At 42.6% G+C, this 16,637-nt stretch overlaps 1 protein-coding gene across 3 annotated transcripts in view; it reads left to right on the top strand.

Moving 5' to 3' along the window:
- Positions 1 to 16,637, top strand: part of LOC141105649 (alpha-2-macroglobulin-like protein 1) — a 583,128-nt gene that overhangs the window by 270,359 nt on the left and 296,132 nt on the right. For all 3 annotated transcript variants that reach the window (XM_073595625.1, XM_073595627.1, XM_073595626.1), the window contains exons 27-29: positions 1,911 to 1,985; positions 10,790 to 10,952; positions 12,311 to 12,516. In XM_073595625.1, coding sequence (XP_073451726.1) covers positions 1,911 to 1,985; positions 10,790 to 10,952; positions 12,311 to 12,516 — 444 coding nt within the window. The remainder of the gene's footprint in view (positions 1 to 1,910; positions 1,986 to 10,789; positions 10,953 to 12,310; positions 12,517 to 16,637) is intronic.

The following is a 16,637-nucleotide window of genomic DNA, read 5'->3' as shown; positions in this document are numbered from 1 at the left end:
TAGTTACCTGGAAAAGGTTGAGGGAAGATTTGTTTTGCTTTTATTTTTGGTTGGGTGCTGTATATTTAAAGGGTCTATTTTAGGATCAGGAATATTTTACTTATTTAAGCAGTCTGGTAGGCTTCTTTCGGCTGCTTCCACACTGAAAGTTTCACACACACGTTTTAGCAGTGCTTTAGAGCTGTTTTAGAGCCGTTTTAGCCGCTAGCGGGGTGCTTTTAACCCCAAAAAAGGGTTAAAAACTCCCATTTTGCGGCGCTTTCAAAGCACTGCCCATTCATTCTAATGCGCAGGGCGTTTTGGGAGAGCCAAATACAGCGCTCCCAACCCGCCCCAAAGATGCTGTTTGCATGACTTTTCAGAAAAGTCCGCAAGCGCACCGCCCCGGTGTGAAAAGACACACTGGAATGAAGGGGAGGCAGTTTTCAGGCGCTTTGCAGAGGCTTTTTCTAGAGCTAAAATGCCTGAAAACTGCCCCACTGTGAAAGGGGTCTTACTGTCTTGGGTATCTTAAAGTTTAGAATACTCCCACAACTCTTGTTGTAGCTTTCTTCAAAATAATACAACAGAGAGTATTAGACTCCCATGTAATGATAGCAAAGATATATAAGTGTAGCGCTAAACTGATTAAATTGTCAAATATCAACTAACAACCTTGTAAGGTGAATCATGAAATATCAATAAATCAATCCAAATGTACAGACCATAAAAACTATTAACCTAAACAAAAGAACACATAAATATCACATATGACATGTGCCTGATAAACTGAATAAAAAATAAACAATCAGGTGTACAAAAAGACCATGTAATTTCTATAAAGTCCACAGCATATGGTGAGGAAAGAGAAAATCCAATTCACCACAATGGTGTATCACATATGACATGTGCCTAATAAACGAAAAATAAAAAACCATGTAGATGAAAAAGTCTGTGAAAATCCTGTATAGTCCACATTATGTAGTGAAAAAAGAAAGGATCAAATTCACCACAAAGGTATCAAAGTGCAATGGATAATACTGGAAGCATCAGTGCAGTAAAGCCCCCACCAAAGCAGATATGAGCTTACCAGATGGTTTGAACTCAAAATAACGTATGTTCTATGAGTCAAACAGGCTGTATATTAAACTGGCAATCAGGATGGATTCTTGAGGATCCTCTGCGGTTAAAACCCAGGGCATCCCGACCCTTTATAGGAACTTGGTCTCCATACAGGGGTAATTGCACATCAAATGTGGAACATGGAAAAAAGGGAACCACATATCTTAATTCTGTATAAACTCCCAGAGCGTTTGTATTTTTATTCATCCAGTATTGTAATGGCCATAACTGGTGTACAGGTATTAGAACTAAAGCCTGCATTCACATCAACCAGTTTCCCCAGAGATATAAGAAACTGTAATGTGGTTTAGCTTCCCAGCATGAACTAAAAACTGAAATATGCAATTTTTGTAAAATGCTGGAGGGTTTAAAAACTTACTGATTAATGACTCCACTGACCAGTGATTTACATCTCCAGCCTGCTTTCCTTAGGGCTCATGTACACATAGACTAGGTTGACTGCCAGCCGCGAGGAAACGCGAAGCCCAGGAAAATTGCGCCACAATTTTACCGCAATGCGTTTTGCGGCCAGCGGTCAAAACTTTCCTATCCTGAACACAAATCTTCCACATTCAGGAGAGGGAGGTTGAACCTCCACTAACCGCAGCAGCTTCTAAACTCTTGTAAAGGCCTACAGTATGTGTTCATGGATACATAGGCTTTTATGGAGTTGAGTTTAAGAGCTTTGGCAAAAAAAACGCCAAACGCTCCTAAACTTAAGATTAGAAGCTGTAGTGTACATGAGCCCTTAATGAATTTTCAGATTTGTTTATACTGTGAATATTAATGTTGTAATCTCTATGTTCCAGGGAGGAGTGGAAGATGACATTTCTCTATCAGCCTATGTAACAATCACATTGATAGAGTCTGGTGTATCTGTAGAGGTAAGAGATTGCATCATGGGAATATAATGGTTGATATCATATTAAAACATAGAGAGGACAAAGGGGCTCAACTTATAGTCATATCTACCATGACATGCTTGAGGCCCTAAGGTGCATCCACACTGCTCCACTGCGGTTTGGCTACAGCACAGGTGCGGCGCAGTGTACCGTGCTTTCCCATAGACTTCTATCACATCCTGCCTTTTTGGTGCATTTTCTGAAAGCATACCAAAGATGCATCATGCAGGTCTTTTGGTTCGCTTTGAGAAAATACTCCAAAATGCAGGACATAATAGAAGTCTATGGGAAGCTGGAGGTAAACTGCTTAAAAACCATGGTTACACTGTACTGCGCCCCACGCTGCAGCCAAACCACATTGGGGCAGTGTGAAAGCACCCTTATGCCCCGTACACACGGTCGGACTTTGTTCGGACATTCTGACAACAAAATCCTAGGATTTTTTCCGACGGATGTTGGCTCAAACTTGTCTTGCATACACACGGTCACACAAAGTTGTCGGAAAATCTGATCGTTTTAAACGCGGTGACGTAAAACATGTACGTCGGGACTATAAACGGGGCAGTGGCCAATAGCTTTCATCTCTTTATTTATTCTGAGCATGCGTGGCACTTTGTCCGTCGGATTTGTGTACACACGATCGGAATTTCCGACAACGGATTTTGTTGTCGGAAAATTTTATCTCCTGCTCTCCAACTTTGTGTGTCGGAAAATCCGATGGAAAATGTCCGATGGAGCCCACACACGGTCGGAATTTCCGACAACATGCTCCGATCGGACATTTTCCATCGGAAAATCCGACCGTGTGTATGGGGCATTATAGTTATGGAAGCAAAATAAGAGAACACACTACCAACGAACAATATTTACAAATTTGGAAGAGAGGGAGAATGCAAGACTCACATGACCATGTATTAGAGATGCACTGAAATTTCAGCAGCCAAAACATGTTTTTGGCATTTTGCCGAAAAAGAGAAAGGTGCAAATATTGGCATAGAAAACACAAACAATTTTGCAGTGATTTTACCATGATTTTTCTGCGATTTTACCACAATTTTACTGTGGTGTATTTTTTATAGATCACATGTCTCAAAAACCACATTAAAAAACGTGACACGGGAGCATTATTGATGCGTTCTTGCTGCGCTTTCAATGCATTTTAACGGGGAGGTTCATTTTTGGTGCGGTTTTTTAACCACTTGCCGACCGCCTAACGTAGATATACGTCGGCAGAGTGGCACGGGCAGGCAGAATCACGTATATATACGTGATCTGCCTCCCGCGGGCGGGGGGTCCGATCGGACCCCCCCCCCGGTGCCAGCGGCGGTCGGCATCTGACTGGGAGAGTCGGGAGGCGAGGGGGAGACCATCCGATCGTGGCCCCCCCCTCGCGATCGCTCCCAGCCAATGGGAATCCTCCTCTGCCTGTGTGTAGTTTCACACAGGCAGAGGATGTGATGTCATCTCTCCTCGGTCTGGCAGTTTCCGTCCAGCGCCGAGGAGAGAAGACATGTAAGTGCACAAAACACACACACACACAGTAGAACATGCCAGGCATACCTTACACCCCCGATCCCCCCCCGATCGCCCCCCAATCACCCCCCCCCATTCACAAACTGACATTAGCAGTATTTTTTTTTTTTTTTTTTTCTGATTACTGCATAGTGTCAGTTTGTGACAGTTACAGTGTTAGGGCAGTGAGTGTTAGGCCCCCTTTAGGTCTAGGATACCCCCCTAACCCCCCCTAATAAAGTTTTAACCCCTTGATCACCCCCTGTCACCAGTGTCACTAAGCGATCATTTTTCTGATCGCTGTATTAGTGTCGCTGGTGACGCTAGTTAGTGAGGTAAATATTTAGGTTCGTCGTCAGCGTTTTATAGCGACAGGGACCCCCATATACTACCGAATAAATGTTTTAACCCCTTGATTGCCCCCTAGTTAACCCTTTCACCACTGATCACCGTATAACTGTTACGGGTGACGCTGGTTAGTTCGTTTATTTTTTATAGTGTCAGGGCACCCGCCGTTTATTACCGAATAAAAGTTTAGCCCCCTGATCGCCCGGCGGTGATATGCGTCGCCCCAGGCAGCGTCAGATTAGCGCCAGTACCGCTAACACCCACGCACGCAGCATGCGCCTCCCTTAGTGGTATAGTATCTGTACGGATCAATATCTGATCCGATCAGATCTATACTAGCGTCCCCAGCAGTTTAGGGTTCCCAAAAACGCAGTGTTAGCGGGATCAGCCCAGATACCTGCTAGCACCTGCGTTTTGCCCCTCCGCCCGGCCCAGCCCAGCCCACCCAAGTGCAGTATCGATCGATCACTGTCACTTACAAAACACTAAACGCATAACTGCAGCGTTCGCAGAGTCAGGCCTGATCCCTGCGATCGCTAACAGTTTTTTTGGTAGCGTTTTGGTGAACTGGCAAGCACCAGCCCCAAGCAGTGTCAGGTTAGCGCCAGTACCGCTAACACCCACGCACGCAGCATACGCCTCCCTTAGTGGTATAGTATCTGATCGGATCAATATCTGATCCGATCAGATCTATACTAGCGTCCCCAGCAGTTTAGGGTTCCCACAAACGCAGTGTTAGCGGGATCAGCCCAGATACCTGCTAGCACCTGCGTTTTGCCCCTCCGCCCGGCCCAGCCCAGCCCACCCAAGTGCAGTATCGATCGATCACTGTCACTTACAAAACACTAAACGCATAACTGCAGCGTTCGCAGAGTCAGGCCTGATCCCTGAGATCGCTAACAGTTTTTTTGGTAGCGTTTTGGTGAACTGGCAAGCACCAGCGGCCTAGTACACCCCGGTCGTAGTCAAACCAGCACTGCAGTAACACTTGGTGACGTGGCGAGTCCCATAAGTGCAGTTCAAGCTGGTGAGGTGGCAAGCACAAATAGTGTCCCGCTGCCACCAAGAAGACAAACACAGACCCGTCATGCCCATAGTGCCCTTCCTGCTGCATTCGCCAATCCTAATTGGGAACCCACCACTTCTGCAGCGCCCGTACTTCCCCCATTCACATCCCCAACCAAATGCAGTCGGCTGCATGAGAGGCATTTTCTTTATGTCCTCCCGAGTACCCCTACCCAACGAACCCCCCCAAAAAAGATGTTGTGTCTGCAGCAAGCGCGGATATAGGCGTGACACCCTCTATTATTGTCCCTCCTGTCCTGACAATCCTGGTCTTTGCATTGGTGAATGTTTTGAACGCTACCATTCACTAGTTGAGTATTAGCGTAGGGTACAGCATTGCACAGACTAGGCACACTTTCACAGGGTCTCCCAAGATGCCATCGCATTTTGAGAGACCCGAACCTGGAACCGGTTACAGTTATAAAAGTTAGTTACAAAAAAAAGTGTAAAAAAAAAAAAAAAAAAAAAACACATACAAAAATATAAAATAAAAAAAAATAGTTGTCGTTTTATTGTTCTCTCTCTCTCTATTCTCTCTCTATTGTTCTGTTTTTTTTTACTGTATTCTATTCTGCAATGTTTTATTGTTATTATGTTTTATCATGTTTGCTTTTCAGGTATGCAATTTTTTATACCTTACCGTTTACTGTGCTTTATTGTTAACCATTTTTTTGTCTTCAGGTACGCCATTCACGACTTTGAGTGGTTATACCAGAATGATGCCTGCAGGTTTAGGTATCATCTTGGTATCATTCTTTTCAGCCAGCGGTCGGCTTTCATGTAAAAGCAATCCTAGCGGCTAATTAGCCTCTAGACTGCTTTTACAAGCAGTGGGAGGGAATGCCCCTCCCCCCCAACGTCTTCCGTGTTTTTCTCTGGCTCTCCTGTCTCAACAGGGAACCTGAAAATGCAGCCGGTGATTCAGCCAGCTGACCATAGAGCTGATCAGAGACCAGAGTGGCTCCAAACATCTCTATGGCCTAAGAAACCGGAAGCTACGAGCATTTTATGACTTAGATTTCGCCGGATGTAAACAGCGCCATTGGGAAATTGGGAAAACATTTTATCACACCGATCTTGGTGTGGTCAGATGCTTTGAGGGCAGAGGAGAAATCTAGGGTCTAATAGACCCCAATTTTTGCAAAAAAGAGTACCTGTCACTACCTATTGCTATGATAGGGGATATTTACATTCCCTGAGATAACAATAAAAATGATTAAAAAAAAAAAAAATGAAAGGAACAGTTTAAAAATAAGATAAAAAAATAATAATAATAAAGAAAAAAAAAAAAAAAAAAAAAAAAGCACCCCTGTCCCCCCTGCTCTCGCGCTAAGGCGAACGCAAGCGTCGGTCTGGCGTCAAATGTAAACAGCAATTGCACCATGCATGTGAGGTATCGCCGCGAAGGTCAGATCGAGGGCAGTAAGTTTAGCAGTAGACCTCCTCTGTAAATCTAAAGTGGTAACCTGTAAAGGCTTTTAAAGGCTTTTAAAAATGTATTTAGTTTGTCGCCACTGCACGTTTGTGCGCAATTTTAAAGCATGTCATGTTTGGTATCCATGTACTCGGCCTAAGATCATCTTTTTTATTTCATCAAACATTTGGGCAATATAGTGTGTTTTAGTGCATTAAAATGTAAAAAAGTGTGTTTTTTCCCCAAAAAATGCGTTTGAAAAATCGCTGCGCAAATACTGTGTGAAAAAAAAAAATGAAACACCCACCATTTTAATCTGTAGGGCATTTGCTTTAAAAAAAATATATAATGTTTGGGGGTTCAAAGTAATTTTCTTGCAAAAAAAAATTATTTTTTTATGTAAACAATAAGTGTCAGAAAGGGCTTTGTCTTCAAGTGGTTAGAAGTGTGGGTGATGTGTGACATAAGCTTCTAGATGTTGTGCATAAAATGCCAGGACAGTTCAAAACCCCCCCAAATGACCCCATTTTGGAAAGTAGACACCCCAAGCTATTTGCTGAGAGTCATGTTGAGTCCATGGAATAATTTATATTGTGACACAAGTTGCGGGAAAGAGACAATTTTTTATTTTTTTTATTTTTTTTTGCGCAAAGTTGTCACTAAATGATATATTGCTCAAACATGCCATGGGAATATGTGAAATTACACCCCAAAATACATTCTGCTGCTTCTCCTGAGTATGGGGATACCACATGTGTGAGACTTTTTGGGAGCCTAGCCGCGTACGGGACCCCGAAAACCAAGCACCGCCTTCAGGCTTTCTAAGGCCGTAAATTTTTGATTTCACTCTTCACTGCCTATCACAGTTTCGGAGGCCATGGAATGCCCAGGTGGCAAAAAAACCCCCCAAATGACCCCATTTTGGAAAGTAGACACCCCAAGCTATTTGATGAGAGGTATAGTGAGTATTTTGCAGACCTCACTTTTTGTCACAAAGTTTTGAAAATTGAAAAAAGAAAAAAAAAAAATTTTTTTTCTCGTCTTTCTTTATTTTCAAAAACAAATGAGAGCTGCAAAATACTCACCATGCCTCTCAGCAAATAGCTTGGGGTGTCTACTTTCCAAAATGGGGTCATTTGGGGGGGGTTTGTGCCACCTGGGCATTCCATGGCCTCCGAAACTGTGATAGGCAGTGAGGAGTAAAATCAAAAATGTACGCCCTTAGAAATCCTGAAGGCAGTGCTTGGTTTTCGGGGCCCCGTACGCGGCTAGGCTCCCAAAAAGTCCCACACATGTGGTATCCCCATACTCAGGAGAAGCAGCTAAATGTATTTTGGGGTGCAATTCCACATATGCCCATGGCCTGTGTGAGCAATATATCATTTAGTGACAACTTTGTGCAAAAAAAAAAAAAAAAAAAAAATTTGTCACTTTCCCGCAACTTGTGTCAAAATATAAAACATTCCATGGACTCAACATGCCTCAAAGCAAATAGCTTGGGGTGTCTACTTTCCAAAATGGGGTCATTTGGGGGGGTTTTATGTCATCTGGGCATTTTATGGCCTTCAAAACTGTGATAGGTAGTGAGGAGTAAAATCAAAAATGTACGCCCTTAGAAATCCTGAAGGCAGTGATTGGTTTTCGGGGCCCCGTACGCGGCTAGGCTCCCAAAAAGTCCCACACATGTGGTATCCCCATACTCAGGAGAAGCAGCTAAATGTATTTTGGGGTGCAATTCCACATATGCCCATGGCCTGTGTGAGCAATATATCATTTAGTGACAACTTTTTGTAATTTTTTTTTTTTTTTTTTTTTTGTCATTGTTCAATCACTTGGGACAAAAAAAATGAATATTCAATGGGCTCAACATGCCTCTCAGCAAATTCCTTGGGGTGTCTACTTTCCAAAATGGGGTCATTTGTGGGGGTTTTGTACTGCCCTGCCATTTTAGCACCTCAAGAAACGACATAGGCAGTCATAAATTAAAGGCTGTGTAAATTCCAGAAAATGTACCCTAGTTTGTAGACGCTATAACTTTTGCGCAAACCAATAAATATACACTTATTGACATTTTTTTTACCAAAGACATGTGGCCGAATACATTTTGGCCTAAATGTATGACTAAAATTGAGTTTATTGGATTTTTTTTAGAACAAAAAGTAGAAAATATCATTTTTTTTCAAAATTTTCGGTCTTTTTCCGTGTATAGCGCAAAAAATAAAAACGGCAGAGGTGATCAAATACTATCAAAAGAAAGCTCTATTTGTGGGAAGAAAAGGACGCAAATTTCGTTTGGGTACAGCATTGCATGACCGCGCAATTAGCAGTTAAAGCGACGCAGTGCCGAATTGTAAAAAGTGCTCTGGTCAGGAAGGGGGTAAAACCTTCCGGGGCTGAAGTGGTTAACTGACCAAAAATGCAGCAAACAAAATTTTTAACACCACAACTGAAGCGCAACGGACCAATGTGAAGACATACATAGAATTTAAAAGGATGCATTTTTCTTGAGCTTTTTTTGGACAATAATGGCCAACAATAACATCATTTTCATTTGAATTCATGATATTAATTAAAAAGTCAAATACAATGCAATTATATATAAAAATTTATATATTTGTAAAAACTATCATTTTCGTCTTCGGTTTCACTTTTTGTGCATCCTGCATTTTAGGTTTCCGCACTAAAATTTCTATTCAGTGAACCTCTACAATGTATCTTACATAACATGAACCATCTCCTTTTTTCCAGTGTTAGCTGTTCAGATATGACAGTCCACAGTCACAGCCAAGTCCAGTAGCACTTTCAGTTTGTTTTTCATATTAAAAAATAAATGACAGGATTTGGGGACATTTGACTGATACCTAAACTATTATAAACACAACAATCCTGGGCTTTGTTAATGTATTAAAACTGGAAAGTGTGTGTAGCACCCTGATGTTTAGGCAGGGTTGCTCATAAATTTACCTGCCAGGTATAGTTGTTTTGGCCAATTGTTAGGGATCAATTGATTTCACCCTAAGTCTGGAAATGCTGCACTTCTCTCTTTTGCCGCTAGGTGGCCGGGTATCTGGTGACATTAGATAAGACAAGGACGATGCAAGGACAGATTAGAGGTATATGGGGTGTCTCAGCCAATGGGCAGGGGTTTTCTTGGGCCCCTTAGTCTGCTGGGAGAACCTATATATTTGGGTGGAGTCAGGTGATCAGGGTTCTGTGCCACCTGGACGACTGTCTGGGTGGACATGTGTTGAGCTGCCCGGGCTGCTAGGATGGAGTTTGGGCCTATCCTGGGTACATCTGGCTGCTAAGCTGTCTGAGGGCCTATCCAGAAGCAAGAAAGCAGTGTAGGGTTGGGATTGGGGCTTGCAGTCCAACCAGAAGTAACGGTTCTGCCGGCCGGAGAGCCTGTTGTGTTCGGAGATAGAGGGGAAGCTGTTACCACTAAGGGACCAACCACCTTATTACCAGGGACCACGGTGAGTAGCTGAAGCAAGTACCGGAGCAGTATTCTCACCAACCGGGGACGGTGAAGAATCAGGACGCTTCAGCAGGTGGCAAGCCAGGGACCCAGCCAGTGGGGTGATGCTTGAGGAGTATCTGGAGTGCCAAGCCAGGAACCCAGCAGGGAAGAGGGGGTGACGCTTGAGGAAGATACTGAGTAAGAAGATTGGAAAATCTCACAGGATTCAGTGACAAGTCTAGGGATAGAGACTGGGAACTCAGTGGGCTGAGAATCTACAAGAAGTGATTGTAGAGGAAGTAAAGGAGTTCAGTACAACTTGTGTTAGGAACTGTTATAAGAATGTTGCCATAGGAGACAGCGCTCCTACACATGCAGATGTGGTGTCTTGCTGGATGCCTTTCCTTGCATGGCTGTCTACCTGTAGAAGTCTCGGAGTCTGCCAATTAACATTGCAACTACTAAAGGATGTCCTGGCCCTAACCCTCTCTCCCACAGTTCTGTTCAAGAGAAAATAAATCTCTTTGCATTCAAGAAGTGTCTGGCGCCCATGAATCTATCTTATCTTGTACTACACCCACCATGCCTAGTAACCCACTCTATATAGAAGGATGTCAGCTGTCCCAGGCTCTGGAGGTTCTCATTAGACTAAAGGAGGCCTGGGACCTCGCTACAAGTGATCATTATATCTAATAATTTTCTCAGTTTCCAGGTATAAATCTAAATGATAGCCTTTGACAATACTGGAAGTTGAACTACTTTTAAGACTTCAATTTTTAGGACTATGGAGATGGTTGTTTAACTTTTGAATAAGTCAGGAAATTTCAAATATTTTTGTACACACGCACATGAGTTTAGCTTGGATCAGCTATCTGTACAGCCATGCAGCATCTTCATAGCTTGGTATACATTTGGATGATTATATATTATTCTAAAAAATTAAAATAAAATAACAAAATAACATACTAAAATTGTATTCTGATCCAGGACCCTCTGATCAGGGACGCAGTGTCCTGTCTGCAGAAGGAAGTTGTGAATGTGACCAGTGTATACACCCTGGCTCTTCTTGCCTACACCTTTACTTTGTGCAGAGAAATGGAGTTCAGGAAAATAGTATTTGACAAACTGGATGAAAAGGCTGTGAAAGGAGGTAAGTACTGATTGAGTATTTCTACCATGGGACTTCCGTCTGCTGCTTTCTCCTGTATTTGATGTAAATAAATAAATACATTTGGAGAAGCGCATAAGAAAAGAAATGTTCATAGTAACCAGTAATTGATAAATGTGAACTCCTGGAACATATTAAAAACAGCAATAAATGAAGGTTTACATTAATGTCAATAAATGCATTTTTAAGTTCAACTAGTGTTAGTATTTGCATTTGACTCAGTATCAGCCTGCAATGATTCCCTGTACAGCAGAGCTTTCACTAGGAGAGGGAAGGGCAGCACTAAGAACCATTCAGGTGTGCTGTAGTGCTATAAAGCCTGAATTTTGAGGCAAGCCAGGTGTTTTGCTGGTTTTACTGGGTTTTGCTTAAGTGTTTGGTATTAATAAAGCATACATTTTCATTAATGAAGTTTTTTTTGCTAAGAAACTTGTGCTAATTACCGTATTTATCGGCGTATAACAAGCACAGGCGTATATCGCGCACCCCAATTTTAGGAGGGAAGTTTAAGGAAAAAAACTTACATTTTAAATAAAGAACTTTGAAGCAAAATTAGGGTCACAGCTCATCAATGCACCCTGCTCAGTGCCCATCTGCAGCCATTAAAATGCCCAACAAGGCAGCCTGTTCAGTGCCCATCTGCAGCCTATAAATTGACCAACAATACAGCCTGTTCAGTGCCCATCTGCAGCCTCGCCTTTCCCATCGTTGCAGCCTGGCTAGTGTTGGATTATCCCTGCTGTCTCTGAGGGAAGAGGAGGAGCGAGCACCGTTGAATTACAGAGTCGCCATCTCCTGTGTACCCGGCGCTCCGTCACTCACAGCCACGCTTCCAGGCCCTGCTGATATTATATAGACAGAACAGTGGCCCAATGCGGGGCCAGGAGGCGTGGCTGTGCGTGACGGAGCGCCGGGTACACAAAAGATCGCGGTTCTATGTAATTCAGCGGCGCTCGCTCCTCTTCCCTCAGAGACAGCAGGGATCGGCGTATAACCCCCGATTTTCCCCTGATTTTAAGGGGAATAAAGGTGCGTGTTATACGCCAATAAATACGATATATATAAATGTGGATTACAGGTCTAGATGTGAATCTTCTTTGGGGGTATCATCATCATTTACAGTTATTTAAAGGGAAACAACAGCAGTCAGAGAAAGTTTTGTAACCTACCTGATCGCTTTCTCTCTCCAGAACAGTAGTGTCAGAGAGTCCAAGAATGCTACATAGAAATTATATGGTTGTCCAATTTGGCCAAATACAATTTGATTTAGGAGACTGTTCATGTGCATATATTTATTTTATATTAGTGTAAGCTTTTGTTTTTTTTTTACTCTTTTATAGAAGGACAGCTACACTGGGAACGTGAGTCTACTCCATCCTCTGATACCCCATACTGGCACAGAGCTGCAACTGCAGAGGTGGAGATGACCGCCTATGTCTTACAGGCTATAATGTCTCAACCTGATCCTAATCTGGACACAGCTAAAGAGATTGCCAACTGGCTGAGCAAACAACAGAACCCCTATGGAGGCTACTCATCTACACAGGTAACAGATAAAAAGTGTGTCTACCAATGGCCATCTGAGGGTAGAGCTACCTCATGTAGAAGAGACAAGTGGCTCCAAAATCCCCAGACAGTCTCAGGGCTAATCAAAACCTCCTGCCTAAAACACACAATTGTTTTGGCTTGTAGACAGGGTAGGGTGAACGTCACATTCTCCATGTTTCCCTCCTCATTGGGCGCCAAGCAAGAGTCACATGAGAGGCCTACCCCGAGATGGGTTCTTCTGGGCAACAATAGGCACCTGTGATGGGTTCACTTTGCTCTACACATAAGGTACCTTTGCTCTTGTGACATTTTCATCAATGTCCTGGGACAATGCTGAGGCTGCCATGGGGGGGATACTCGACCTTAAGTTGGGCCTCTACATTTAGAGATGAACGTACACCGTCTACACTTGCACCATAGCTGTTCTCCAGTTAAATCTGGGGTTCCTGTGACAGGTACACCTTCTCCTTAACTTGCATTTAGGAGGGACACGTTGAGCCTTGTCCATTTTCACCTGTCCAGCATTTCCACTACAGTTCCCCAGTAGCAGAGTGAGCCCCGCAGTGCACCTCCGCTCCTGTTGCTATGGGAGACAGACTGCTGGAGCAACATCTGCCTTGCTGCTAGAGGCCATTTCACCTGCAACAGGCATAAGCTTCCAACCGGCTGCTTGTTAGACATATGTTACCCCAGGTACCCACTGGTGTCTTCACACTACATTACTTCCATGCTGATGTCTTCATATCTCAAGTACCTTAGTAACCTGAACCATGGAATGGTGCCGGTTATTTACATCACATCCCTTTAGTAACTTCTGACCAGATGGGAACAAGGTTAAAAAACTTTACTTGAATAAGTGCAAAAGGCATTACAAAGTCCAACATTGAGAGACAGAATATTTTCCTACATCCCAAACCCAAACTCAGACTTGTGTAGTGTCCTGGCATACCTGCAAAATTAGTGTCCATGTAATTACAGAGTCCAAAAAGGCATTCTCCAGCAGCTGGTGTGTTCAGGACGAACCACAAGTTCTGATGACTTTACATCTAAGTAGTAACAAGCAACATCCTTCTGCTCCTCGCAGGCGTTGTTCTCTATCTCACTCCTTTACAGGCACCAGATGTCTCACTTCTGCAAGGGGAACTTTCTCTCTTGGTCCCAGGCTCCCTGGACTTCAGCCTAGACCTCAACCTCTCTGCATTGGACCTCTGTCCCTATTTTATAACACAAGATCAGTGGGTTGAACCCAGAGAAATACCCACCAAAAAGACCAATGAACTTGGAAAGCATTAACTTCTACCCTCCCGTCTGGCTACAGATAAAAATGGCTATATTCCCACTACTAGCTGCCACCACCCACAATGGAAGGAAAATATTCCAAAAGGACAAATGCTAAGAATACGTAGAAACTGCGACACCTTGGAGGACTATTTAACACAAGCTGATAGGTTGATTGAACAATTCCAAGAAAAAGGCTATAATAAAGAAAGGCTGATACAGACAAAAATGAAAATAGCAGGTATGGACAGGAATAACCTGTTTAGAAAAAATCAGAATAAGGGTAAACCTATGGACACAGCATTTATAACTGGATACAACAGTCAATACAAAAATCTAGAGTATATCTTTAGAAAATACTGGCCTATCCTTAGGGAAGATAGAGTGCTATCTAAAATACTTCCCAACAAACCAAACTTTATCTATAGGAAGGCCCCTAGTCTTCGTGATCACCTGGTCCACAATGTCATCAACCCTCCAAAACAAATACAGATCTTTCCAAATCTTACAGGGTTTTATAAATGCCAGAAATGTCTACCCTGTAGGGCTAGCAAAAAGCAGCCCCGGAAAAAAGAAACATTTAGATCTAGGGTGGACCAGAGAGAATACAAAATAAAAAATTTGATCACTTGCCACAGCACCCATGTGACATACGTTATAGAATATCCTTGCCACCTCCAGTATGTGGGTAGGACCACACGGCCCCTATATGTTAGGATAAGGGAGCACATAAAAAATATCAAGAAGGGTTTCCCTAAGCATAATTTATCGCGCCATTTTGATCAGGCGCATAATAGGGACCCATCGGGGTTAATCTTTTATGGTATTGATTCCATCAAACCACACTGGAGGGGAGGCAACAAAACCACCCTTATTTCGCAAAACGAAACAGCCTGGATATATAGGTTGGGGTCCCTGGCTCCCAGGGGCCTCAACCTAGATATAGATCTCAATTGTTTTATTGCCAATCCATAATATTACTGATGTATTTCCCTTATATACATGGGATATTTATGCCTTGTATCTTTTCAGACATTAATTTGGTAATAACCACTCATGTCTAGGACATAAGGGGTCACCCTACTTCTAATACTTTTGCTTACACATTATAATCTTTTTATTTTTTCAGTGTGGAGTCTTATCTACTCATATATGGATTATTGGAGGGTTATGTAATCCTCCCTATTATGTTACTCCTTATTTCATCACACACCTCAGTATACAACGGCTGACATACACACTCCTTGGTAACATGGGTGGTTATGGTACAATACAGGGCTCTCACATATATACTTGTACTAATGAGTAGCTCCTGGGCATCACCAAAAGTAAGATTCACTATTATTTAAGGCCTAACTTCCATGTATATATATATATATTTAGTTATATGTATGGTACAATATAGGGCTCTCACACATATTATACACCTGTACTAATGAGTAGCGCCTAGGTATCATTCACACTAGGAGTCCACTAAGATTTATGTTTTACTTTCATGTAATTTTTCAGCTATATTTAAGCACGAACGCACATATATGTACATTTATTATTTTTTCTTTTTTCTTTTTTTTTTCTTTTCTTTCGTTACCCTTATACATAATGACCATTTTTTCTTTATATATGTACTGTTTACACACGGACATATATATCCTTGTCCTTGTGTACATATACTTTTTCTACATGGTATATTTAATTATACAACGTTTTGATGATTACACTATACCATTTACTCATAAGTGATTCTTATAGATATGTATGAACAAGGTTATGTCCAATAATCATAACTTTTAGCTGCATGTGGGTACATCCGCCTATGACAGTGGGCTGATGCCAGCCCACTAGGATGCTACCTGTTTGTAATCTTTCACCTTCTATGTAATCTTCATTTATGTTTTCTAGTTTTTTTTTTATTCTTGGCTTGTAAATGGATATGAATGTTTTTATGAGGGAGTAAGCAATTATGAATCACTGTAAATCTATTTGAGATCGGGATTGATTATGTGCTATTTTACTTAAGACATACCACCCTTGACCACCAGGGGTAGTCATTGCTTTCTCACTATGTGTCTACATCACTACCCTGGGGTGGATAGACAATTATGAGTTCCTTCCCTTGGAATAGCTGGAATAGGTAGTCTGCACTTTATCTTAAATCCCCACTCAGGCGGCTGAACACCACTCTTACACAGACACACACACCTTAGGGTGTCTATTGGGGATTCCGATCCGGCCCCCTCCCTCCGCCTTCTCTAGGATGAATAGCGGGGATTGGCTGTGAGCATAGAGAGGGGCGGGACATAGTGAACGCTCCCCACACAATAAAAACCTAGCATCTGCAGTAGCGTAGCACCGTCGCTGAAGACGTCAGATGAAGAAGCGCGCACGAAGGACCTACGCTTCTCACATCACTTCCTGGCAGACTTGTGGGTGGAATACAGACTTGTCCATCTGACCGTCACTTCCCCCAACTTGTACCTGCATTGTATACAGTGATTGTGGATATCATTCCAGACAGTATCTGAGTATCATCCTTCCCCCATTGGTCACGGGGGGGGATGAACGAAGTACAGCGCTTGGATGTTTTTTAATTCTTTTTAATTCTTTTTTATATTTTACTTTGTAACATTTGGATTTTTAAACATATATTTTTTAAAAAATAAATTTTTTTTGGGACTTTATCACACTATGGAAGTCTTCTTTTCTTTGATGCCTGAGGATTAATCGCAGTATGACCCACCGGGATACCACTAGAGACACAACAGCAGTGAGCAGAAAAGCCCTTGTATAGGACTATAGGCCTGATACCCCTGCAGGGGTTCCTACCTTTGGTGAGTGAGCAAT

Source organism: Aquarana catesbeiana, linkage group LG08 (genome assembly GCF_042186555.1).
Source record: "Aquarana catesbeiana isolate 2022-GZ linkage group LG08, ASM4218655v1, whole genome shotgun sequence".
Lineage (NCBI taxonomy): Eukaryota > Metazoa > Chordata > Amphibia > Anura > Ranidae > Aquarana > Aquarana catesbeiana.
This window is presented reverse-complemented; position numbering and strand designations above follow the sequence as displayed.